The sequence below is a fragment of the Crinia signifera genome, chromosome 9 (assembly GCF_055691185.1).
Source record: "Crinia signifera chromosome 9, ASM5569118v1, whole genome shotgun sequence".
NCBI classification, from domain to species: domain Eukaryota; kingdom Metazoa; phylum Chordata; class Amphibia; order Anura; family Myobatrachidae; genus Crinia; species Crinia signifera.
In genome coordinates, this window is record NC_139225.1 from 137,715,862 (window position 1) to 137,743,263 (window position 27,402).

The 27,402-nt window shown below is 47.6% G+C and overlaps 1 protein-coding gene across 1 annotated transcript in view; it reads left to right on the plus strand.

Moving 5' to 3' along the window:
- DLL3 (delta like canonical Notch ligand 3) overlaps nucleotides 1-27,402 on the plus strand; it is a 55,512-nt gene that overhangs the window by 3,686 nt on the left and 24,424 nt on the right. The window contains exon 3 of the mRNA XM_083160619.1: nucleotides 9,333-9,390. Within this exon, the coding sequence (XP_083016745.1) occupies nucleotides 9,333-9,390 (58 nt within the window). The remainder of the gene's footprint in view (nucleotides 1-9,332; nucleotides 9,391-27,402) is intronic.

Genomic DNA, 27,402 nt, shown 5'->3' on the forward strand with positions numbered 1-27,402 from the left:
CAATTTTAAAATCTTATTGTGTGCCGCAAGGTAAAAAGGTTGAAAATCACTGCTCTATATCATACATCCTTCTCTGATACACATGTAGCTCCCCATGTAATACTGCTGTACACACGTGTATGATCACTCAGGGACTTGCCAGTCATTTTGCCCATGTGCATGTAACTAAGGTTATTCAACTGCCATGTAGAATCAAATGCTTGTGGCGTGTGAAGAAGACTTTGGACATAGGTTGCCCGGCTGGCGCTGTAGCACAATGTACATAAAGTAATGGTTCCATCAGTAAGTTACACTGGCACAGCCATCTGGCAGTCACCATAAGAACTTTACCCACCAAAGTACATTGTGACGGGTAATAGCTAAGAGGCATGGAATAAATTAGGCCTGGTTGTGTGTCCAGATGGTCGGCATTGCGTTAGAGACACTGCTGGGGACTGGCATACCAACTGGAGGGGCACTTTTAAATGCCCGCCCAGTTGTGCCATCAGGTTCGAAAAATTGGACGGACTATTGGTAAGTGAGTTCCCAGCATAATGTTTCCTCTAGTTGGGGCTGAGTCTGAATTTGCAGCAAAGTAAAAATACAAGAAACTTTGTATCTGCAAGGGGAGCAAATTAATTTATTTTGTTTGCATGCATGGTATATACAGGCTGCTTTTGCATGTACAGATGGAGCCGGGCTCCCTCTTGCTGGCAAATCGCCAGAATGTCACCGCTGGCGATCCGCCAGCAGCCTGGCGTCCATCTGACTGAGACGCGCGTGCGTCTCAGTTTCTGGGCGGTGGGCAACGGGAACCCTGTCCGTCTCCGCTTCAGGGAGACGGACAGGGTTAGGGGGGGTGCGGGGAGGCGGTGGAGACCCCGGGTGACCCCCGACAAGCCGGCGGGGACCCGGGGGAAGCCGTCGGAAGGGGACGCGCGCGCATGTCGTGCACGCGCGTACCCTTTCGCAGATACAGATGGTGGGTGGCGGGGGATGGCGGCTGGCGTCGCAATCGCCATCCCCTGCAAAGAAGAGACCCGCTCCATCTGTAGGTCACAATTACTGGGCAGCTTTCTTTTTGCACTGCCATTTAGACCTGAGTTTGATCACACCCCTCTCACATCTAAATCTCTCATTTACATCTGAGTAGAGTCAGCCCCTTTGTCTTTGCATCTGTTACAGAACATAATGAAGTGTCGGCTAATTGTACTTACATATCATAGTCTTCACGCATCTTCGCTCAGATCGTAATAGATCAGATAATAATTAACGGTACTTGGGTATTTTCACAGCGCCCAATATATCGGATGCGATATCGGATGCGATTTTTTACCTTTTCATAACCCCACTATCCACTACGCGTGGAGTTGATTTTATATAGTGTGGCGAGTGCAGTAATCCGCGTCCCCTTGCGGGGCTCGCTACGCTCCCCACGCTTCGCGCTCGGTGGCTCACTGCGCTTGCCACACTATATAAAATAAACTCCATGCGTAGTGGATAGTGGGGTTCTGAACAGGTAAAAAATCGTATAGGATCGCATCGATATATCGACCGATATCGCATCCGATATATTTTCATAACCCCACTATCCACTACGCGTGGAGTTGATTTTATATAGTGTGGCGAGTGCAGTAATCCGCGTCCCCTCGCAGGGCTCGCTACGCTCCCCACGCTTCGCGCTCGGTGGCTCACTGCGCTTGCCACACTATATAAAATAAACTCCATGCGTAGTGGATAGTGGGGTTCTGAACAGGTAAAAAATCGTATAGGATCGCATCGATATATCGACCGATATCGCATCCGATATATCGGGCGCCGTGAAGTACCTAATTAACACTTATGCAAGCAAAAAAAATCGGTACTCTTTACCTAGAACGGCGCCCGCGATCAGAATCGCGGGCGTCGGGGGAAAAAAATCGCGGTAATCGCGGGCATCGCGGGTAAATCGCGGGTACATCAAAATCGGGTACCCGCGATTACCGCGATTTTCCCATAGGGAACAATGTTAAAAAGCCTGATTGACCGCGATTTTACTGTAAAATGCCTCAATGCCCGCGATTTTCCCATAGGAATCAATGTTAAATGGGCTACAGAGCCCAAATAGCCCCAATTAACCCTTAAATGTCCCCCCAATTTTTGTACGCCACCCCACGATCCACGCCAACCCGAAGCGTGGCGAGCGCAGCGAGCCCGCGAGGGGCGGCGGTACGCGTCCTCCGACCTTTTTATGCCCTACTATCCACGTCGGCGTGGAGTTGAGAATAGAATAGTGTGGCGAGCGCAGCGAGCCACCGAGCCCGAAGCGTGGCGAGCGCAGCGAGCCCCGCGAGGGGACGCGGATACCTTCACAGGTAAACGCGTCCCTTCGCGGGCTTCACAGGTGTCCGCGTCGCCACGGACACCTGTGAAGTCCGCGAGGGGACGCGTATAACTGTGAAGGTATCCGCGTCCCCTCGCGGGGCTCGCTGCGCTCGCCACGCTTCGGGCTCGGTGGCTCGCCACACTATTCTATTCTCAACTCCACGCCGACGTGGATAGTAGGGCATGAAAAGGTCGGAGGACGCGTACCGCCGCCCCTCGCGGGCTCGCTGCGCTCGCCACGCTTCGGGTTGGCGTGGATCGTGGGGTGGCGTAAAAAAATTGGGGTGACATTTAAGGGTTAATTGAGCCTATTTGGGCTCTGTAGCCCATTTAACATTGATTCCTATGGTAAAATCGCGGGCATTGAGGCATTGAATGCAAAATCGCGATCAATCTGACTTTTTAACATTGTTCCCTATGGGAAAATCGCGGTGATCGCGGGCATCGCGTCGCGGCCGTTTATGTGCTGCCCGCGATGTCGCGATCACCGCGATGGGCGCCGTTCTAGGTAAAGAGTACCAAAAAATCTATCCCTGAGGGGTAGATCATGATGTACGAAACAGTGATAAGTGAGGAGTAGTGATAAAGTGTCTGGTACTTTATCACCGACCAATCAGCTCCTGACTGATAAGTTACAGGCTGAGTTTAAAAAGGGATAGTCAGAAGCTGACTGGCTGGTGATACAGTACCAGGCACTTTATCACTTCTCCTCCCATATCACTGCTTCATACATCTACCCCATATATGTCCTGGCAGATGGTGATATTATCTGTGCCAGGATCTATGTTTCGTCTTTACTTTGCGCAATGGAAAACCTTTTCTGTTACTGAGAGTATGTAAGACTATACGGAAATGTGGAAATTGTGCAGTAAGCAAATACACATATATTTATAGTACCATAAGTTGATGAGTTAGCCATTATGGATATGTACCCATCGCATAATGCTAAATATCAAACCATAAACTGCTATACTGCCACATCATTAGGGTGTGCTTCTTGGCAGGGCGATCTATCAGCGAGGGTATATAGCACCTGCCATGGGCATGTCTAGCAGCACACCTCCAGCTCCATGCTGCTCCCCCGTAGCCCCCCCCCCCCCCGCTCGCCCTGCCCATCTCCCTGAAGCGGAGACGGGCAGGGAATCTGCTCCCCACCGCTGTGCTGATGGGGACGTGTGAGATACTTGCGCTTCCCCGTCAGATGGAGAGCCTGGAAAGATTGTGTTTACCTTCAGGTGAGTTAAGGCCCCATACACTAGGGCGAAGTCGCCCCCGACTTCCCCGGCTGCTCCCCGGGGGAGCATGATTAGATTGGCACTTGATGTGCCATTTTTTACATGTGATAAATCGTCTCGATTTATCACATGTAAAAAACCCGGGGAGCGGGGGGGGGCTACAGAGCAGGGCTGCTGGTGGGAGCAGGGGGGGCTGGGGACGCAGGCGCCGCCCCACTAGGTCCCAAGTCGGGTGGTTGGACGTGCAGCAGGTCCGACCACCCGACGCAGATCCGATGCGCACGGGACCGCGCATCGGATCTGAGGGGACATCAAAACTAGCTGATTTTGGTCTCACCAAAATCGGCTAGTGTATGGGAGCCTTTATCTGGTGTTGGATATGGCAGTGTCTCTGTTCATCCTAATTACTTCTGATCAGCAGTCTCCAAGTTCCATAGACTTCAGCAATAGAGGGGGAAGAGGAGGGGTCTGGATCATTTTGTCAGCAGTAATTAGGTCAAAAGTCAAACGGTTGACCACTATTGGTTCAGCACACACAAAAGGTCGACTTAAATAAGGTCGACATAGTCAAAAAGTTCACACAAGCAAAAATTTGACATTTGAAGAGGTCAACATGTTGAAAATACCGCCATGGACACTGTATTAGTGTACCACGTCCCCTCGCATGGTTGGCTGCGCTCCCCATGCTCCGGGCACGGTGCCCCGTTGCGCTCAGCCCACCATTATATTCTTCCTCTATACCCACTGGGATGGTAAACTATGAACAAGTCGTTTTTTGAAACAAAATCATGAAGAAGACTCATGTTGACCTTGTCTACCTTTCCACGCCGATCTTTTGAACATGTCAAACTAATGCATGTCGACCTTTTTTATGTGTCAAACTCTGACCTGTTGACCAATAGTGGTCAACCTATTGACTGCCGACCTTTATACTTTTGACCTATCAACTGCATACCAAAGAGGAGAAGAGGGGGTGGCAGGAGAAGGTGAAGAACAAGAGGAAAAGTGTGAGTAAGAAACACAGAAGAAAGAGGGGCAAAGATAGATGGAGAGATAGAGGTGCACATACAAAAGGTGAGACAGACACACAAAGCCAGGCCTAAAGACATACAAAAACATAAGGGGGGGGGGGGGTGGACGAAGGTACACATGGAGGGTCAGAGGGAGAGACACTGGCACAGATAGAGGAAGGAGAGAGGGGCTTCCAAAGACAGGGTGGTGAGATTGGCACAGATACTGTATTTTTTAGATAATTTACAAGCATCAAGGGCTGGCCACACCTCCCCCTGGCCACACCTCCCCCATTGACCACTCATAATTCATCCTGTGACACTGTGTAATACATGCGCCATTCGACCGTTTAATCGTTTAGACCAGTGGTTTCCAAACTTTTTGCTCTCATTTATGAGTACCCCCTCCTCTCAATTAAAAATATCCACAGTACTTACAAATGGAGTGGAAGTGAGCGCAATGTGTGTCCTTATATTAAGGAGTAGCGGAGGAGTAGAGTTCGGTCAGGAATCGAGTCCCTCTGTGTCTGGCCCCTGGCTGTGTAATGTCTCTGGGGTTCCCACTAACGCCTGTTGGATTAATGCCGCTGCTTCCTCCACCCGTGTCAGCACGGGGCAGATGGACGCTGATGTCTGAGGGCAGTGTGGGTAGCTACCAGTGGATTGCTGGTCGGGCAAAAGCACGAGGAGACGCGGATGATGCAGCATAAGTGCCGTGGTCCATCTCCACATTGTTTTTAAAATTTTAAGATTAGTATGTATTAATATGTATGCAACTGATGGCCATCCTTACTGTGGACCAATCAGGGTTGAGGGTGGTCTAAGCTCCATGTCCATAGTTGTTATCCATCGATGACCAATGCTCAAGCCATCCGGCTCCGACTCTATGAAACTTTTATGTACTTCAATGTTCCTGTACTGTATTACATTTATTCTATCTGCTAAGTGCCTTGAGCCCTATTGGAAAAAGCACATTATATTTATAAAATTATCATTATTATTATTATTATTATTATTATTTATATTATTAATAATAATAACTCTAGGTGCAACTTTTTCTAAGCAGGTATCAATGTCCTGAAAAATTGCCCTGTTATAAAGACCACCCCAGTGTTTTAGTGATGCCTTCAGGGCCGGTGCAAGGCACCGGAGCGCCCCAGGCGAGTCGGGGTGGGGGCGCCCCGGTGCCAGGGGAGGGGGGGGGTACCTGTCCTGCGGCGCTGTGTATTTAAAGCTGGCGGCGGTGGCAGAGAGGGGTCCCTGCAGTCAACGAGCGCTATCCGCCGGGCTATGCGGAAGCGCTTCTGTTGTGAAAACACTGGCCGCACGGCGCACGCTGATTGGCTGAATCTCAGCCAATCAGCGTGCGGACAGTGTTTTCACAACAGAAGCGCTTCTGCATAGCCCGGCGGATAGCACTCGTTATTTCTTATTGACTGCAGTGCAGAGACCCCTTGCTGCCTCCCCAGCTTTAAATACACAGCGCCACAGGACAGGTACCCCCGCGGCACGGGGGGCAAAATGCCGCCCTCCAGTGGCCGGCGCCCTAGGCAAATGCCTAGATTTGCCTAGTGGTGGCGCCGGCCCTGGATGCCTTCTACAGAATAGACAGATCCCATCAGATTTGCACCACCGCAAAGGACTGAAAAATCTGCAACAGGCGCATCTGCGCATGACTCAGAGTCTGGCACCAAAGCATCTACTAATGTGTGAAACAAAATAGTCATAGATTAAAGTTAGCAACAGAGGTGTCTGTAACCATTGTGATATGTAATGGAATTATTCCTGCACCACTGACTGATAATGTCATCTCCTCTTCACACATAGAAAACTTGTCTGTATTGGAAACATTCTTCCAAAATACATTGGCAGTGTTGCCCATAGCAAGCAACCAATCAGATACTATTTATTATATTCTAGGAGGTGCTAAATAAATCATTCTGATCACTGCTCCCAGTCTCAGTCCTCTCAGTCTGATCACTGCTCCCAGTCTCTGTCCCCTTAGTCTGATGACTGCTCCCTGTCTCTGTCCTCTTAGTCTGATCACTGCTTCCAGTCTATGTTCCCTCAGTCTGATCATTACTCCCAGTCTCAGTCCTCTCAGTCTGATCACTGCTCCCTGTCTCTGTCCCCTCAGTCTGATCACTACTCCCAGTCTCTGTCCCCTCAGTCTGATCACTGCTCCCTGTCTCTGTCCTTTCAGTCTGATCACTGCTTCAAGTCTATGTTCCCTCAGTCTGATTCCATACCTCCCAACTGTCACGATTACAGCGGGACAGTCCCAATTTTCGGGTCCTGTCCCGCTGTACCACCTGCGGCAGGCATTGTCCCGCTGCGGGGGGTGGCAGTTGAGAGACCCCCCAATCTAATAGAATAGACGCTGTGCGCACGCGCACAGTGTCTATTCTCGTATGAAAATGAGGTTGTGGTTAATTAGCATAAGCCACGCCCTCATTTGCATACGCCCCACCCCCTTTTTGTTCATCATCACAGCAGTTGGGAGGTATGGTCTGATCATTACTCCTAGTCTCAGTCCTCTCTGTCTGATCACTGCTCCCTGTCTCTGTCCCCTCAGTCTGATCACTGCTCCCTGTCTCTGTCCTCTCAGTCTGATCACTGCTCCCTGTCTCTGTCCCCTCAGTCTGATCGCTACTCCCAGTCTCTGTCCCCTCAGTCTGATGACTGCTCCCTGTCTCTGTCCTCTTAGTCTGATCACTGCTTCCAGTCTATGTTCCCTCAGTCTGATCATTACTCCCAGTCTCAGTCCTCTCAGTCTGATCACTGCTCCCTGTCTCTGTCCTCTCAGTCTGATCACTGCTTCAAGTCTATGTTCCCTCAGTCTGATCATTACTCCCAGTCTCAGTCCTCTCAGTCTGATCACTGCTCCCTGTCTCTGTCCCCTCAGTCGGATCACTACTCCCAGTCTCTGTCCTCTCAGTCTGATCACTGCTCCCTGTGTCTGTCCTCTCAGTCTGATCACTGCTCCCTGTCTCTGTCCCCTCAGTCTGATCACTACTCCCAGTCTCTGTCCCCTCAGTCTGATCACTGCTCCCTGTCTCTGTCCTCTCAGTCTGATCACTGCTTCAAGTCTATGTTCCCTCAGTCTGATCATTACTCCCAGTCTCAGTCCTCTCAGTCTGATCACTGCTCCCTGTCTCTGTCCCCTCAGTCTGATCACTACTCCCAGTCTCTGTCCTCTCAGTCTGATCACTGCTCCCTGTCTCTGTCCCCTCAGTCTGATCACTACTCCCAGTCTCTGTCCTCTCAGTCTGATCATTGCTCCCTGTCTCTGTCCCCTCAGTCTGATCACTACTCCCTGTCTCTGTCCTCTCAGTCTGATCACTACTCCCTGTCTCTGTCCTATCAGTCTGCTCCCAGTCTCAGTCCTCTCAGTCTGATCACTGCTCCCTGTCTCTGTCCCCTCAGTCTGATCACTGCTCCCAGTCTCTGTCCCCTCAGTCTGATCACTACTCCCAGTCTCTGTCCTCTCAGTCTGATCACTGCTCCCTGTCTCTGTCCCCTCAGTCTGATCACTACTCCCAGTCTCTGTCCTCTCAGTCTGATCATTGCTCCCTGTCTCTGTCCTCTCAGTCTGATCACTACTCTGTCTCTGTCCTCTCAGTCTTCTCCCAGTCTCAGTCCTTTCAGTCTGATCACTGCTCCCTGTCTCTGTCCCCTCAGTCTGATCACTGCTCCCAGTCTCTGTCCTCTCAGTCTGATCACTGCTCCCTGTCTCTGTCCCCTCAGTCTGATCACTACTCCCAGTCTCTGTCCTCTCAGTCTGATCATTGCTCCCTGTCTCTGTCCTCTCAGTCTGATCACTACTCTCTGTCTCTGTCCTCTCAGTCTGCTCCCAGTCTCAGTCCTCTCAGTCTGATCACTGCTCCCTGTCTCTGTCCCCTCAGTCTGATCACTGCTCACAGTCTCTGTCCTCTCAGTCTGATCACTGCTTCCAGTCTATGTTCCCTCAGTCTGATCATTACTCCCAGTCTCAGTCCTCTCAGTCTGATCACTACTCCCTGTCTCTGTCCCCTCAGTCTGATCACTACTCCCAGTCTCTGTCCTCTCAGTCTGATCACTGCTCCCTGTCTCTGTCCTCTCAGTCTGATCACTACTCCCTGTGTCTGTCCTCTCAGTCTGATCACTACTCCCAGTCTCTGTCCCCTCAGTCTGATCACTATTCTGTCTCTGTCCTCTCAGTCTGATCACTACTCCCAGTCTATGTCCCTCAGTCTGATCACTGCTCCCAGTATCTTTCCCTTAGTCTGATCACTATTCTGTCTCTGTCCTCTCAGTCTGATCACTACTTCCAGTCTATGTCCCTCAGTCTGATCACTGCTCCCAGTCTCTGTCCCCTCAGTCTAATCACTACTCCCATTCTCTATCCTCTCAGTCTGATCACTACTCCCTGTCTCTGTCTTCTCAGTCTGACCCCTACTCCCAGTCTCTCAATTCTCAGTCTGATCACTGCTCAGTCTCCGTCCTCTGTCTGATCACTGTCGGTCTCTGTCCTCTGTTTCATACTGATACACCGCTACAACAATCTCCCTGTGTGATTACTGTTCCAATCTCTCGTCCAATATTTAATGCTAAATTATTATACATTTATTTACATGTGTTTAAAATTAGCCATTCATATATTACACACAGAGATAAAAGTTTTCACAGTTGTCACAGTTGAAATGATTGCTAATGTAAATTATGTAATTATTCACATGTGACCAAGCTTCCCGTTTTGTTGCAGGGCATTTTTTCACTGATCATTGAGTCCTGGAGCACATACACAGCAGAAAAGCTTACAGGTAATTGCCTTTCACATTTTACCTGCATTTTGTAACTGTATTATTATATCTTTGCAGAACTGAAGTTTAACATCTGAAATTCAGTACTGTGAACAAAAGTCTAGTGTGATTATCCACCTGTATTCTGAGTCATGTGCACCACCACCTGCGGGAGCAGCTGTCACCACCAGTAATACCACTTTCACCATTACATCTTCTATTTTTTTTATTTATTTATGCATCCATCATCCACAGTTTATTTGACAATAGGGCTGATTCTTAGTTTGACTTGTGGCCACCCACGGAATCCTGATTTAATTCCTTATGCAAGTGTAAATTTCCATAGGGTTAATGTGCAGATTCATGCAGCCACAATTGTCATCATTAGTACTTACCTCATACTTGGTGCGAGAGATCTGCCAGAGACATGCTCCCCTATCAAGTATGAATAACTCAAAGTAAGCAGTTCGTTAGCTATAAGTGAAACAGTTTTGTGCTATCACATTGTTGCTGTCCAGTTCCTGTCCGTGACGCCAATTTCACAGAAAAAATTATCTGTATGCTAAAATTGTGTAGATGTCCTTATACAGAGATCCATCTAAATAGATTCTTACACAAAGTAATCAAATAGTACTGATTACTGGATATAATGAGGTCTTTAACATTTTGGCCATCAAGTATGTAAGATGATGAGATCGATATGTGAGGCCAGAGTTAGGAAGGCTGGAAAGGGATCTGCAGTCTGCAGCAGATACACTAGATACTTTAGCATTTCAAAAAAGCCTAAACATTTTGGGCCTGATTCAGAGCTGGCACAAGTCCAAATGCAGATGGTTTGGTAAATATTTGCAACCTGTGCTTGCGTGCTAGACTGCAAATGCACATCACCACGCATACGCACACATGGAGTTTGAAAATGCAGATAGATTGATCCATCCACAGATCTCTCTTGGTTTACTCAGATGGCCGATGGTCATACAGATGAACCAATGCTATGTTTTTGCCAGACACAGCAGCAGCTCATGTGACTCAAGCAAGCAGGAGGTATTTATTTACTCACCGAAGTATCTGCATATATTCAGGCAGCATCTGCATCCAAAGATGCTTGCCACCGGCAGCCATCAGCTATTGACTGAGCCAGTGGCTGTAGGCTGGGAGGGAGAAGTGGAGCTGAGTTGGTGGGTTCTGACATCATGACACATCCACCGAATCATGATGTCATACACCAGACCCACCCCCATGTCATGATGTCACAAGGCAGACCCCCAGGGTGCTCTTACCCTCCCAGTCTCATACTGTCTATATCAATACCCTACTTACTGTGCTCCTGCCCTTTCCTCTCTCTATATATGCCTTCACCATTGTTGTGTGGGCAGCCCCAGGTTTGTACCCTCCTTGGAGTGACATCTGTGTACAGGCTCCTCCTCAGTGACATGAGCTGGATGCTGCACTGTAACAGTACATACAGTACTTGGCTCCAGTCACATTGCAGCCAGAGGAGTCTCTGGGGGAGCCCAGCTTCTTCAGGAATACTGGGCATGCCTCTATAGTGATTAACATGCAGTCAGCCCGCAAGACCATGCCACTTCCAACGAGGCCATGCCACTTATTTGCTGCCATCATGCCTGTGAGGGGGCTGGAGTGCATCGGATGTCACTGACCCCAGTGACACTCCTGTCTTTACTTACTGTGTTTCTGCTCTCTCCTCTATGGACCAAATGTAATAGAATTGTTGGTGGCACAATCCCAATGATATAGGACTTACAGCGGCAATTAGATTTAAAAGCAAAAAAAACCCTACTTTTATCTACCTTTACCACCTCATTAGGTTTCTCGGTCTGTCGCTTGTATTTGAATGATATTCAACTCTACATATACTCTCCATATCTCTGACCATGCATGTTGGCCCATGTTCTGAATGTCATTTTTTCTTAGATGTTCTCTCATCACCTCCAGCACAATCATTCAAAGACACAGAAAAAAATAATGCACTCATTATTTCCCACACTGATTATTGCAATAGCCCCCTTACTGGTCTTTCCTGAAATAGGCTTTAACTTCTGCTATTTTTTAATGCAGTGACTAGATTTATCTTCCTTGCAAATTATTATTTTGCTGCTGCCCTGTCTTGTCAGTCCCTACATCAGTTGCCTAACAAATAAAATAATTAAGCTTCCAAATAAAGCTATAAGTTTACAAACTACACCAAACATACATCTCTACGCTTATTTGAAAATATATCCAAGGTCGCCCCCTCCACCTAAACGGTAACTTTGGGATGTGTTTATTTCCTCCTAAATTTGGGGCACGGTAGATAGGACAAGCACAGTAAGGGTCCACCAAGGGTCACAGGCTGGGTGCAGTAATAAGAGATTATTAGCTTTGATCACCAGTTCTTCTCCCTTCTGTACACGTGTGACCTGTATCACCAGACTGGGAGCCCGGACAAGGGATTTCAGTATCAGTTTCTGTAGAAGATATATTAAAGAATAAAAATGTAAAAAAAAATATATATATATTTGAATATAATTATCCAATAAATAGACCACAGTTATTAGCCAAGCAGCGATGCAAATGCGAGGGTGGGAGAGGATGGAGGGGGAACATCGAGAGAAATTAGGGGAAACAGAAGAGAACGGAAGGGGACAATCATACATTCAGAGGCAGTGATACCCATATCTTCAGGGGGGGACTGAGACACTGAGTGATAGGATTATGTGCACTGGAAAAGAGTTTATACAAACACTGACCCATTCAATGATGGCAACAGGGGAGGATCAGATTAGGTGGTTTCTTCTTCCTCAGTTGGTCTATTTGGGCCTCTGCGAGGGAGACTCACCGAAAGAGCCCGGTGGAGTATCCATTCCCATGCCGGGGGTCGGAAAGGGCCCACTGGCTGAGCGGAGAAACACTTGGTCGGACGCTGACTGGCTGGCTGCTTGGAGTCCGAGGCTGCACTGTGCCCCCGTGGAAACTCGGGGGTGCCGAACATGCACGGGTGATCCCAAAATCACCATGCACTAGTAAGCACTAGCACTGCGCACTTTCCCTCTAGGTATGCGCTTCACGTCCTTACCTCGTCCTTTTGGATGGGGTAGGACAATTTTTCACACCCCCACCCTGGCCTTCTGGCTAGGGTCCTTTATTATTTATTTCTCTTCCCCCTCTCACGTTTGTCACTTTTCACGTTCCTTGTTTTTTTGTAGTTTGTCACGTTTTTTTGGGTAGTGTGGTCGACCCTTTCGGGCCTTCCATTTTCCCAATGTGCCGAAGCTCTCGCCTTTTGGGGAGAGCTTCGGTCCCCCCGAGGACGACCCCGAGCCGCAAGGCGGAGGGAAGTCCACTGCGGGTCTCTCCAAACCATGGGGTGCGGAGGACCCACCGTCCTAACCCTTTCGGGGGTTGAGGAATGAGGGTCTCTCTAAGCTTCGGCGAAGAGGACCCACCGTTCCCTATTTTCCCCTCTTCGGCCTTATGGTTGAGAGGGGTTAGGGGAAAAACGGGGCCCTGTCTCCTAGGAGACGGACCCATTCGATCGCACGGCCTCCTTTGCACGTGTTTAGGCACAGCACTGGTGGTGGGGAGCACACCTCGGGCTCCTGAGTTTTTTCAAACTCAACAGGGGAGGATCAGAAGTGGCTAGGACGGAAGAGAGCATTCGGCGGGAGAGGAGCAGAGGGGAAATCAGGTGGGCGTGACATATGTTCTGGGAACCACCAGTTGACTGTGCTGCCTAGTGGGGATTCTGGTCCTTTCTCAAAGTTGCACTCACCTTTTCCTCCCTCCAAGTCATAACACATGATGATCTTATTTTTGTGCCATAATCTTGTCACTGACTCATTAAGAGGTTCATTTATCACCGAGTGATAAAATCATTGTGAATGAAAAAAATGCATTGCCTATAATAAATCATCTCTCAACTGTCATGTGCTAAGCTCCTAACTGCCCAGTGTTCACAATGGCAGTTAGGAGCTGATTGGCTGGAGCACCATTTTTCATATGCAACGCGTTTCGACACTCACTGATAAATGGGCCACTTAGTGTATTGGCAGCAATAATTATTGATTACCCTGGCATAGATACCCAGCTACCGTGAGTTTCCCCTGTTATATTTTCTATAGTAATGTAAATGAATGGATTTCTTATAGACTGCTGACCTTAGCACTAAACGGTAATATTTGCTTTGCCACGCGTTTCACAGTTGGGATGAGACATATTGAGGGCTGTGTCTTTCCAAACCTACAATTCAACACAATTGGGGCTGATTCAGGATCAGCCGGTCCCAGTGTAATCGCTCTGGGGACCAATTGTGTGTCTCTGCCCATGCACGTAGGGCCGGAGCTGGGGAATGCCACAGAGTTTTATGGGTGTCACCATGAAAACACTGGCCGTTCCGCTGGGAATGCGGGCGAGACGATACCTGCTGGGGGTGGGCGGCTGACATCAGTGCCCGCCCCCCTCTTCGGTGGACAATGAATAAAATGAAGTCAGGTTGTTTACATGAGTGACCTGTATTTCCGAAGGAGAGAGAAATCATTCGATGGTCGGAGAACATTGAATAATTTCTCTCCCCTTTCGGCCTCATGCAAGGGGATGTGTTCAAATACATCCCCTTGCAAGGTACCCAGGGGATTCAGCAATGTAGGCTGGGGGGAGGGCGCGATCGGCCAGGCGGCATCTTTGGGCTTGCTAAGCAGCTTGACGAGCCTCACTGAATCAATCCCCATGTTTCTTAATGGTGCCAAATATTTCCAGCCTTATCTGTCCTCAGGGCACAAGATCTGGAGATAGTTTACACTGTTATTCTGGCTGATTGTGGGTTCTTTCTTGTTATCCTCCATGTTTACCACCCTCCTCACTGCATGGGAATGCCCCCTGCTCACCTCTACCCCCCCACTTCCCCCCTCGAGCACCACGGAGGCACAGAAGCCCTGCACATGCGCATAAGTGAATATGCTCAGAGCTTCAACATCAGTCATCTGTGCAAATCAGGGCCTGCCTGCCTTGCCACGGATTGACCCATGGTCCTGAAATGCTTTTTCGGGTCCTTGAGTATCATTGTTCTGCGACCCTCAATCGGATCATTGTTCTGTGTCCCTCACTCGGATCATTGTTCTGCGTCCCTCATTCTGATCATTGTTCTGCATCCCTCACTCGGATCATTGTTCTGCGTCCCTCACTCGGATCATTGTTCTGCGTTCTCACTCGGATCATTGTTCTGCATTACTCATTCGATCATTGTTCTGCATTACTCATTCGATCATTGTTCTGCGTCCCTCGCTTGGATCATTGTTCTGCATCCCTCATTTGGATAATTGTTTTGTGTCCCCTACTTGGATCATCGTTCTGCGTCCCTCATTCAGATCATTGTTCTGCGTCCCTCATTCAGATCAGTGTTCTGCGTCCCCCACTCGGATCATTGTTCTGTGTCCCTCATTCGGATCATTGTTCTGTGTCCTCACTCGGATCATTGTTCTGTGTTCCTCACTCGGATCATTGTTCTGCGTCCCTCATTCTGATCATTGTTCTGCATCCCTCACTCGGATCATTGTTCTGTGTCCCTCACTCGGATCATTGTTCTGCATCCCTCATCCGGATCATTGTTCTGCGTCCCTCGCTTGGATCATTGTTCTGCATCCCTCACTTGGATCATTGTTTTGTGTCCCCTACTTGGATCATCGTTCTGCGTCCCTCATTCAGATCATTGTTCTGCGTCCCTCATTCGGATCAGTGTTCTGCGTCCCCCACTCGGATCATTGTTCTGTGTGCCTCACTCGGATCATTGTTCTGTGTCCCGCACTCTGATCATTGTTCTGTGTCCCTCACTTGGATCATTGTTTTGTGTCCCCCACTTGGATCATCATTCTGCGTCCCTCATTTGGATTATTGTTCTGCGTCCCACATTTGGATCATTGTTCTGCATCCCTCATTCCGATCATTGTTCTGCATCACTCACTCGGATCATTGCTCTGCATCCCTCACTCAGGTCATTGTTCTGCGTCCCTCACTCAGGTCATTGTTCTGCGTCCCTCACTCAAATCATTGTTCTGTGTCCCTCACTTGGATCATTGTTCTGTATCCCTCATTCGGATCATTGCTCTGTGTCCCTCACTTGGATCATTGTTCTGTGTCCCTCACTTGGAACACTGTTTTGTGTCCCTCATTTGGATCATTGATCTGCATCCCTCATTTGGATCATTATTCTGCATCCCTCATTCCGATCATTGTTCTGCGTCCCCCACTTGGATCATTGTTTTTTGTCCCTCATTCGGATCATTGTTCTGCGTCCCTCATTCATATCATTGTTCTGCATTATTCATTCTGATTATTGTTCTGCATCACTCACTCGGATCATTGTCCTGCGTCCCTCACTTGGATTGGTTGCTAGGAAAAACATCCCATTTTCAGTAGAACTCCCATCTCAGTAAATGTACGCCTTAGTATCCAACCCCATGCTTTTGAATTTATTAAGTAGTCTGCGATGTGGGACATTGTCAAAAGCTATATCTATGGCCTCTCCTTTATCTATTTCTTTGATCATCCAGTCAAAAAAGTCAATAAGGTGTGTTTGACATGATCTTCCCTGAATCCATGCTGTCCGGGATCATGTAAATTGCTGGATTTGAGTTCATCTACAACCTTTTCTTTAAAGAGTGTTTCCATCAATTTCCCTACTACTGATGTGAGGCCCACTGATCGGTAGTTGCTTGCATCTTCCTTGCTATCACTTTTGTGCAGTGGTACTACATTTGTGCTTTTTCAGTCTTCTTGAACTTCTCCTGTAGCTAGTGAGTGGTTGAATTATTCTGTTAATGGTGCTAATAGCACCCCTTTAAGCTCTTCTAATAGTCTTGGATATTTCCAATTTGGCCCCATTAGTTTATCCAAATTTAATTTTGAGAGTTCTGTTAGAACCTTCTCCTCTATAATTGTACTTCTTTATTTTTTCGGAATATTCCAGCACCTTAACTGTGGCCCCTTCCCTTCTCTTTTAGTAGTCCATACTGAGCTGCTATTATATTGTCTCCTTCAACAAGAGTTCCACTCTCTGTCTTTAATTGTATTATTCCTTTTGGTTTTACTCCTTTTACTTCTATACCTACAAAGAAGTTTTGCTTCCATTACCCACCGACTGGACCATTTTCTCATCAGCTTGTGCCCTTGCTTATCTGATTACCATCTTAGTCTTCTTCTGTCTAATACACCTGTCTCTTCCATCTGTCCCCAGTGATACGCCTGTACACTTACTGCAGCCCTATTAAGACAATTGTATCTTCCATCTGTCCCCAGTGACCTACAGTACTTGTACTCTCACTGCATCAAAACTAATACATGTGTCACTTCCCTCTGTCCCCGGTGACATACCTGTACTCTCACTGCATCCCTACTAATACAGATGTCTCTTCCCTCTGTCTGCATCCCTACTAATACAGCTGTCTCTTCCCTCTGTCCCCGGTGATACACCTGTACTCTTACTGCAGCCCTACTAATACACGTCTCTTCCCTCTGTCCCCAGTGATACACATGTACATTTCCTCTGTCCCCAGTGATATACCTGTAATCTTACTGCAGCCCTACTAATACACCTGTCTCTTCCCTCTCTCCCCAGTGATACACCTGTACTCTTACTGTAGCCTTACTAATGCACCTGTCTCTTCCCCCTGTCCTTAGTGATACACCTGTACTTTTACTGCAGCCCTACTAATACACCTGTCTCTTCCTTTTGTCCTCAGTGATATACCTGTACTCTTACTGCAGCCTTACTATTAAACCTGTCTCTTCCATCTGTCCCCAGTGATACACCAGTACTCTTACTGCAGCTGTACTAATACACCTGTCTCTTCCCTCTGTCCCCATTGATATACCTGTACCATGACTACAGCCCTACTAATACACCTGTCTCTTCCCTCTGTCCCCGGTGATATACCTGTACTCCTACTGCAGCCCTACTAATACACCTGTCTCTTCCCTCTGCCTCTGATAATACACCTGTACTTTTACTGCATCCCTACTAATATATCTGTCTTTTCCCTCTGTGGCCTTTGATACACCTGTGCTCTTACTGCAACCCTACTAATTCACCTGTCTCTTCCCTCTGAGCCCAGTCATATACCTGTACTATTACTGCAGCCATACTAAGAGCCTTATTCTAGTTCAATCTTTCTGACAAAATCCTTCTTAGATGGACAAAACCATGTGCACTGCAGGGGACAGAGAGAATTAGATTTGGGTGAGTTATTTTGTTTCTGTGCAGGGTAAATACTGGCTGCTTTATTTTTACACTGCAATATAGATCTCACTTTGAAGTAAAACCCCACCCAAATCTAATTTTCTCTGCACAAGTAACATCTGGCCCACCTGCAGTGCACATGGTTTTGTCCATCTAAGAAGGATTTTGTCAGAAAGAGTGAACTAGAATAAGGCACTAATACACCTGTCTCTTCCCTCTGTCACTAGTGATATACCTGTACTTTAACTACAGCTCTACTAATACACCTGTCTCTTCCGTCTTTTCCCAGTAGTGCACCTGTACCATTACTATAGCCCTACTAATATACCTGTCTCTTCCCTCTGTCTCCAGTGATACACATGTACTATTACTGCAGCCCTACTAATACACCTGTCTCTTCCCTCTGTCCCCAGTGATACACCTGTACTCTTACTACAACCCTACTTATACACCTGTCTCTTCCCCCTGTCCCCAGTGATACACCTCTACAGTTACTGCAGCCCTACTAATACACCTGTCTCATCCCTTTATCCACAGTGACATACATATACTCGTAATGCCGCTCTACTAATACACCTGTCTGTTCCCTCTGTCCCCAGTGATACACCCGTACCATTACTGTAGCCTTACTAATACCTGTATCTTCCTTCTGTCCCCAGTGATATACCTGTACTTTAACTGCAGCCCTACTAATACACCTGTCTCTTCCTTCTGTCCTCAGTGATATACCTGTATCATGACTACAGCCCTACTAATACACCTGTCTCTTCCCTCTGTCTCCGGTGATATACCTGTACTCTTATTTCAGCCTTACTAATACACCTGACTCTTCCCTCTGTCCCCAGTGATACACCTGTACTCTTACTGCAGCCCTACTAATACACCTGTCTCTTCCCTCTGCCTCTGATAATACACCTGTACTTTTACTGCACCCCTACTAATACATCTGTCTTTTCCCTCTGTGGCCTTTGATACACCTGTGCTCTTACTGCAACCCTACTAATACACCTGTCTCTTCCCTCTGTCCACAGTGATGTACCTGTACCATTAATGCAGCTCTAGTAATACACCTGTCTTTTCCCTCTGACCCCAGTGATATACCTGTACTCTTACTGTACCCGTACTAATACTCCTGCCTTTTCCCTCTGTCCCCAGTGATATACCTGTACTCTTACTGCAGTCCCGCTAATACAACTGTCTCTTCCCTCTGTCCCCAGTGATAGACCTGTACTCTTACTGCAGTCCCACTAATACACCTGTCTCTTCCCTCTGTCCCCAGTGATATACCTGTACTCTTACTTCAGCCTTACTAATACACCTGACTCTTCCCTCTGTCCCCAGTGATACACCTGTACTCTTACTGCAGCCCTACTAATACACCTGTCTCTTCCCTCTGCCTCTGATAATACACCTGTACTTTTAGTGCACCCCTACTAATACACCTGTCTCTTCCCTCTTTCCCCAGTGATACACCTGTACTGTTGCTGCAGCCCTACTAATACACCTGTCTCTTCCCTCTGTCCCCAGTGATACACCTGTACTGTTACTGCAGCCCTACTAATACACCTGTCTCTTCCTTCTGTCCTCAGCGATATACCTGTACTCTTACTGCAGTCCTACTATTAAACCTGTCTCTTCCCTCTGTCCCCAGTGATATATCTGTACTCTTACTGCAGCCGTACAAATACACCAGTCTCTTCCCTCTATTCCCAGTGATACACCTGTACTCTTATTGCAGCCCTACTAATACACCTGTCTCTTCCCTCTGTCACCAGTGATACACCTGTACCATGACTACAACCCTACCAATACACCTGTCTCTTCCCCCTGTCCCCGGTGATATACCTGTACTCTTACTGCAGTCCTACTAATACACCTGTCTTTTCCCTCTGCCTCTGATAATACACCTGTACTTTTACTGCATCCCTACTAATACATCTGTCTTTTCCCTCTGTGGCCTTTGATACACCTGTGCTCTTACTGCAACCCTACTAATACACCTGTCTCTTCCCTCTGTCCAAAGAGATGTATCTGTACCATTAATGCAGCTCTAGTAATACACCTGTCTTTTCCCTCTGTCCCCAGTCATATACCTGTACTCTTGCTGCAGCCGTACTAATACACCTGTCTCTTCCGTCTCTTTCCAGTAGTACACCTGTACCATTACTACAGTCCTACGAATACAAGTCTCTTTCCTCTGTCCCCAGTGATATACCTGTACTCTTACTGCAGTTCCACTAATACACCTGTTTCTTCCCCCTGTCCCCAGTGATACACCTGTACTCTTACTGCAGTCCCACTAATACACCTGTCTTTTCCATCTGTCCCCAGTGATACACCTGTACACTTACTGCAGCCCTACTAATACACCTGTCTCTTCCCTCTGTCCCCAGTGATACACCTGTACTCTTACTGCAGCCGTACTAATACACCTAACTCTTCCCTCTGTTCCCAGTGATACACCTGTACTCTTACTACAACCCTACTTATACACCTGTCTCTTCCCTCTGCCTCTGATAATACACATCTGTCTTTTTTCTCTGTCCCCATTGATACACCTGTGTTCTTACTGCAGCCCTACTAATACACCTGTCTATTCCCTCTGTCCCCAGTGCTATACCTGTACACTTACTGCAGCCCTACTAATACACCTGCCTCTTCCCTCTGTCCCCAGTGATATACCTGTGTTCTTACTGCAGCCCTACTATTACACCTGTCTCTTCCCTCTGTCCCCAGTGATACACCTGTACTCTTACTGCAGCCCTACTAATACACATGTCTCTACCCTCTGTGCCCAGTGATACACCTGTACTCTTACTGCAGTCCTACTAATACACCTGTCTCTTCCCTCTGTCCTCAGTGATACACCTGTACTCTTACTGCAGCCGTACTAATACACCTGACTTCCCTCTGTCCCCAGTGATACACCTGTACTCTTACTGCAGCCCTACTAATACACCTGTCTCTTCCCTCTGCCTCTGATAATACACCTGTACTTTTACTGCACCCCTACTAATACACCTGTCTCTTCCCTCTTTCCCCAGTGATACACCTGTACTCTTACTGCAGCCCTACTAATACACCTGTCTCTTCCCTCTGCCTCTGATAATACACCTGTACTTTTACTGCACCCCTACTAATACACCTGTCTCTTCCCTCTTTCCCCAGTGATACACCTGTACTCTTACTGCAGCCCTACTAATACACCTGTCTCTTCCCTCTGTCCCCAGTGATACACCTGTACTGTTACTGCAGCCCTACTAATACAACTGTCTCTTCCTTCTGTCCTCAGCGATATACCTGTACTCTTACTGCAGTCCTACTATTAAACCTGTCTCTTCCCTCTGTCCCCAGTGATACACCTGTACTCTTATTGCAGCCTTACAAATACACCAGTCTCTTCCCTCTATTCCCAGTGATACACCTGTACTCTTATTGCAGCCCTACTAATACACCTTTCTCTTCCCTCTGTCACCAGTGATATACCTGTACCATGACTACAGCCCTACTAATACACCTGCCTCTTCCCTCTGTCCCCAGTCATATACCTGTACTCTTACTGCAGCCCTACTAATACACCTGTCTTTTCCCTCTGCCTCTGATAATACACCTGTACTTTTACTGCATCCCTACTAATACATCTGTCTTTTCCCTCTGTGGCCTTTGAATCACCTGTGCTCTTACTGCAACCCTACTAATACACCTGTCTCTTCCCTCTGCCTCTGATAATACACCTGTGCTCTTACTGCAACCCTACTAATACACCTGTCTCTTCCCTCTGTCCAAAGAGATGTATCTGTACCATTAATGCAGCTCTAGTAATACACCTGTCTTTTCCCTCTGACCCCAGTGATACACCTGTACTCTTACTACAGCCCTACTAATACAACTGTCTCTTCCGTCTCTTCCCAGTAGTACACCTGTTCCATTGCTACAGTCCTACGAATACACATGTCTCTTTCCTCTGTCCCCAGTGATATACCTGTACTCTTACTGCAGTCCCACTAATACACCTGTCTCTTCCCCCTGTCCCCAGTGATACACCTGTACTCTTACTGCAGTCCCACTAATACACCTGTCTCTTCCATCTGTCCCCAGTGATACACATGTACACTAACTGCAGCCCTACTAATACACCTGTCTCTTCCCTCTGTCCCCAGTGATACACCTTTAACCTTCTGCAGCCCTACTAATACATCTGTCTCTTCCCTCTGTCCACAGTGATACACCTGTACCATGACTGCAGCCCTACTAATACACCTGTCTCTTCCCTCTGTCCCCAGTGATACACCTGTACTCTTACTGCAGCCCTACTAATATACCTGTCTCTTCCCTCTGCCTCTGATAATACACCTGTACTTTTGCTGCATCCCTACTAATACATCTGTATTTTCCCTCTGTGGCCTTTGATACACCTGTGCTCTTACTGGAACCCTACTAATACACCTGTCTTTTCCCTCTGACCCCAGTGATATACCTGTACTTTTACTGCAGCCGTACTAATACTCCTGTCTCTTCCCTCTGTCCCCAGTCATATATCTGTACTCTTACTACAGCCCTACTAATACAACTGTCTCTTCCCAGTAGTACACCTGTACCATTACTACAGTCCTACGAATACACGTCTCTTTCCTCTGTCCCCAGTGATATACCTGTACTCTTACTGCAGCCCCACTAATACACCTAACTCTTCCCTCTGTCCTCAGTGATATACCTGTACTCTTACTGCAGCCCTACTAATACACCTGTCTCTTCCTTCTGTCCCCAGTGATATACCTGTACCCTTACTGCAGTCCTACTAATACAACTGTCTCTTCCCTCTGTCACCAGTGATACACCTGTACCCTTACTGCAGTCCTACTAATACAACTGTCTCTTCCCCCTGTTCCCAGTGATACACCTGTACCATTAATGCAGCCCTACTAATACACCTGTCTCTTCACCCTGTCCCCAGTGATATACCTGTACTCTTACTGCAGCCCTACTAATATACCTGTCTCTTCCCTCTGCCTCTGATAATACACCTGTACTTTTGCTGCATCCCTACTAATACATCTGTATTTTCCCTCTGTGGCCTTTGATACACCTGTGCTCTTCCTGGAACCCTACTAATACACCTGTCTTTTCCCTCTGACCCCAGTGATATACCTGTACTCTTACTGCAGCCGTACTAATACTCCTGTCTCTTCCCTCTGTCCCCAGTCATATACCTGTACTCTTACTACAGCCCTATTTATACAACTGTCTCTTCCGTCTCTTCCCAGTAGTACACCTGTACCATTACTACAGTCCTACGAATACACGTCTCTTTCCTCTGTCCCCAGTGATATACCTGTACTCTTACTGCAGCCCCACTAATACACCTAACTCTTCTCTCTGTCCTCAGTGATATACCTGTACTCTTACTGCAGCCCTACTAATACACCTGTCTCTTCCTTCTGTCCCCAGTGATATACCTGTACCCTTACTGCAGTCCTACTTATACCCCTGTCTCTTCCCTCTGTCCCCATTGATACACCTGTACTCTTACTGCAGACCTACTTATACACCTGTCTCTTCCCCCTGTCCCCAGTGATATACCTGTACTCTTACTGCAGCCCCACTAACTCTCTGTCCTCAGTGATATACCTGTACTCTTACTGCAGCCCTACTAATACACCTGTCTCTTCCTTCTGTCCCCAGTGATATACCTGTACCCTTACTGCAGTCCTACTAATACAACTGTCTCTTCCCTCTGTCACCAGTGATACACCTGTACTCTTACTGCAGTCCTACTAATACAACTGTCTCTTCCCCCTGTTCCCAGTGATACACCTGTACCATTAATGCAGCCCTACTAATACACCTGTCTCTTCCCCCTGTCCCCAGTGATATACCTGTACTCTTACTGCAGCCCCACTAATACACCTAACTCTTCTCTCTGTCCTCAGTGATATACCTGTACTCTTACTGCAGCCCTACTAATGCACCTGTCTCTTCCTTCTGTCCCCAGTGATATACCTGTACCCTTACTGCAGTCCTACTAATACACCTGTCTCTTCCCCCTGTCCCCAGTGATACACCTGTACTCTTACTGCAGCCGTACTAATACACATGTCTCTTCCCTCTGTCCCCAATGATACACCTGTGGTCTTACTGCAGCCCTACTATTACACCTGTCTCTTCCCTCTGTCCCCAGTGATACACCTGTACTCTTACTGCAGCCCTACTAATACACATGTCTCTTCCCTCTGTCCTCAGTGATACACCTGTACACTTACTGCAGCCCTACTAATACACCTTTCTCTTCCCTCTGTACCCAGTGATAAACCTGTACTCTTACTGAAACCCTACTAATACACCTGTCTCTTCCCTCTGTCCCCAGTGATACACCTGTACACTTACTGCAGCCCTACTAATACACCTGTCTCTTCCCTCTTTTCATTGTGATATACCTGTACTCTTACTACAGCCCCACTAATACACCTGACTCTTCCCTCTGTCCACATTGATACACCTGTACCCTTACTGCAGCCCTACTAATACACCTGTCTCTTCCGTCTGTCCCATGTGATATACCTGTACTCTTACTGCAGCCCTACTTATACACCTGTCTCTTCCCTCTGTCCACAGTGATACACTTGTACCCTTACTGCAGCCCTACTAATACACCCGTCTCTTCCCTCAGTCCCCAGTGATACACCTGTCCCCTTACTGCAGCCCTACTAATACACCCGTCTCTTCCCTCAGTCCCCAGTGATATACCTGTACACTTACTGCAGCCCTACTAATACACCTGTCTTTTCCCTCTTTTCCTTGTGATATACCTGTACTATTACTGCAGCCCTACTAATACACCTGTCTCTTCCTTCTGTCCCCAGTGATATACCTGCACTCTTATTGCAGTCCTACTAATACACCTGTCGCTTCCCTCTTTCCCTTGTAATAGACCAGTACTCTTACTGCAGCCCTACTAATACACCTTTCTGTTCCCTCTGTCCCCAGCGATATACCTGTACACTTACTGCAGCCCTACTAATACACCTGTCACTTCCCTCTGTCCACAGTGATGCACCTGTACTCTTACTGCAGCCATACTAATACACCTGTCTCTTCCCTCTGTCCACAGTGATATACCTGTACTATTACTGCAGCCCTACTAATACACCTGTCTCTTCCCTCTGTACCCAGTGATATACCTCTACTCTTACTGCAGCCCTACTAATACACCTGTCTCTTCCCCCTGACCCCAGTGTTACACCTGCACCTTTTACTGCAGCCCTACTAATACACCTGTCTCTTCCCCCTGTCCCCAGTTATACACCTGTACCATTACTGCTGTCCTACTAATACACCTGTCTCTTCCCTCTGTCCTCCGTAATATACCTGTACCATTACTGCAGCCGTACTAATACACATGTCTCTTCCCTCTGTCCCCAGTGATACACCTGTACTCTTACTGCAGCCCTACTAATACACCTGTCTCTTCCCTCTGTCCCTAATGATATACCTGTACACTTACTGCAGCCCTACTAATACACCAGTCTCTTCCCTCTGTCCCCAGTGATACACCTGTGCTCTTACTGCAGCCCTAATAATACAACTGTATCTTCAATCTGTCCCCAGTGATACACCTGTACTCTTCCTGCAGCCCTACTAATACACCGATCTCTTCCCTCTGTCCCCAGTGATATACCTGTACTATTACTGTAGCCTTACTAATACACCTGTCTCTTCCCTCTGTCCCCAGTGATACACCTGTACTCTTACTGCAGCCCTACTAAAACACCTGTCTCTTCCCTCTGTACCCAGTGATATACCTCTACTCTTACTGCAGCCCTACTAATACACCTGTCTCTTCCCCCTGACCCCAGTGTTACACCTGCACCTTTTACTGCAGCCCTACTAATACACCTGTCTCTTCCCCCTGTCCCCAGTTATACACCTGTACCATTACTGCTGTCCTACTAATACACCTGTCTCTTCCCTCTGTCCTCCGTGATATACCTGTACCATTACTGCAGCCGTACTAATACACATGTCTCTTCCCTCTGTCCCCAGTGATACACCTGTACTCTTACTGCAGCCCTACTAATACACCTGTCTCTTCCCTCTGTCCCTAATGATATACCTGTACACTTACTGCAGCCCTACTAATACACCAGTCTCTTCCCTCTGTCCCCAGTGATACACCTGTGCTCTTACTGCAGCCCTAATAATACAACTGTATCTTCAATCTGTCCCCAGTGATACACCTGTACTCTTCCTGCAGCCCTACTAATACACCGATCTCTTCCCTCTGTCCCCAGTGATATACCTGTACTATTACTGTAGCCTTACTAATACACCTGTCTCTTCCCTCTGTCCCCAGTGATACACCTGTACTCTTACTGCAGCCCTACTAAAACACCTGTCTCTTCCCTCTGTACCCAGTGATATACCTCTACTCTTACTGCAGCCCTACTAATACACATGTCTATTCCCTCTGTCCCCAGTGATACACTTGTACCCTTATTACAGACCTACTAATACACCAGGCTCTTCCCTCTGTCCCCAGTGATACACATTTACTCTTACTACAGCCCTACTAATACACCTGTCTCTTCCCTCTGTTCCCAGTGATACACCTGTACTCTTACTGCAGTCCTACTAATACACCTGTCTCTTCCCCCTGTTCCCAGTGATACACCTGTACTCTTACTGCAGCCCTACTAATACACCTGTCTCTTCCCCGTATTCCCAGTGATACACCTGTACTCTTACTGCAGTCCTACTAATACACCTGTCTCTTCCCTCTTTCCCTTGTGATATACATGTACTCTTACTGCAGTCCCACTAATACACCTGTCTCTTCCCTCTGTCCCCAGTGATACACCCAGGGCTATTTTTGTGCAGGCTCTAGCAGGAACTGTGGCCCTTATTCTAGTTCACTCTTTCTGACAAAATATTTATTAGATGGACAAAACCATGTGCACTGCAGGTGAGGCAGGTGTAAAACCCCACCCAAATCTAATTATCTCTGCACAAGTAACACCTGCCTCACCTGCAGTGCACATGGTTTTGTCCATCTAAGAAATATTTTGTCAGAAAGAGTGAACTAGAATAAGGGCCACAGTTCCTGCTGGAGCCTGCACAAAAATAGCCCTGGATACACCTGTACACTTACTGCAGCCTTACTAATACACCTGTCTCTTCCCTCTGTCCCCAGTGATACACCTGTACTCTTACTGCAGCCCTACTAATACACCTGTCTCTTCCCTCTGTCCCCAGCGATATACCTGTACACTTACTGCAGTCCTACTAATACACCTGTCTCTTCCCTCTGTCCCCAGCGATATACCTGTACACTTACTGCAGCCCTACTAATACACCTGTCTCTTCCCTCTTTCCCTTGTGATATACCTGTACTCTTACTGCAGCCTAACTTATACACCTGTCTTTTCCCCCTATACCCAGTGATACACCTGTACACTTAGTGCAGCCCTACTTATACACTTGTCTCTTCCCTCTGTCCCCAGTGATATACCTGTACACTTACTGCATTCCTACTAATACACCTGTCTCTTCCCTCTGTCCCCAGTGATACACCTGTACTCTTACTGCAGCCCTACTAATACACCTGTCTCTTCCCTCTGTCCCCAGTGATACACCTGTACTCTTACTGCAGCCCTACTAATACACCTGTCTCTTCCCCCTGTCCCTAGTGATACACCTGTACTCTTACTGCAGCCCTACTAATACACCTGTCTCTTCCCTCTGTCCCCAGTGATACACCTGTACTCTTACTGCAGCCCTACTAATACACCTGTCTCTTCCCTCTGTCC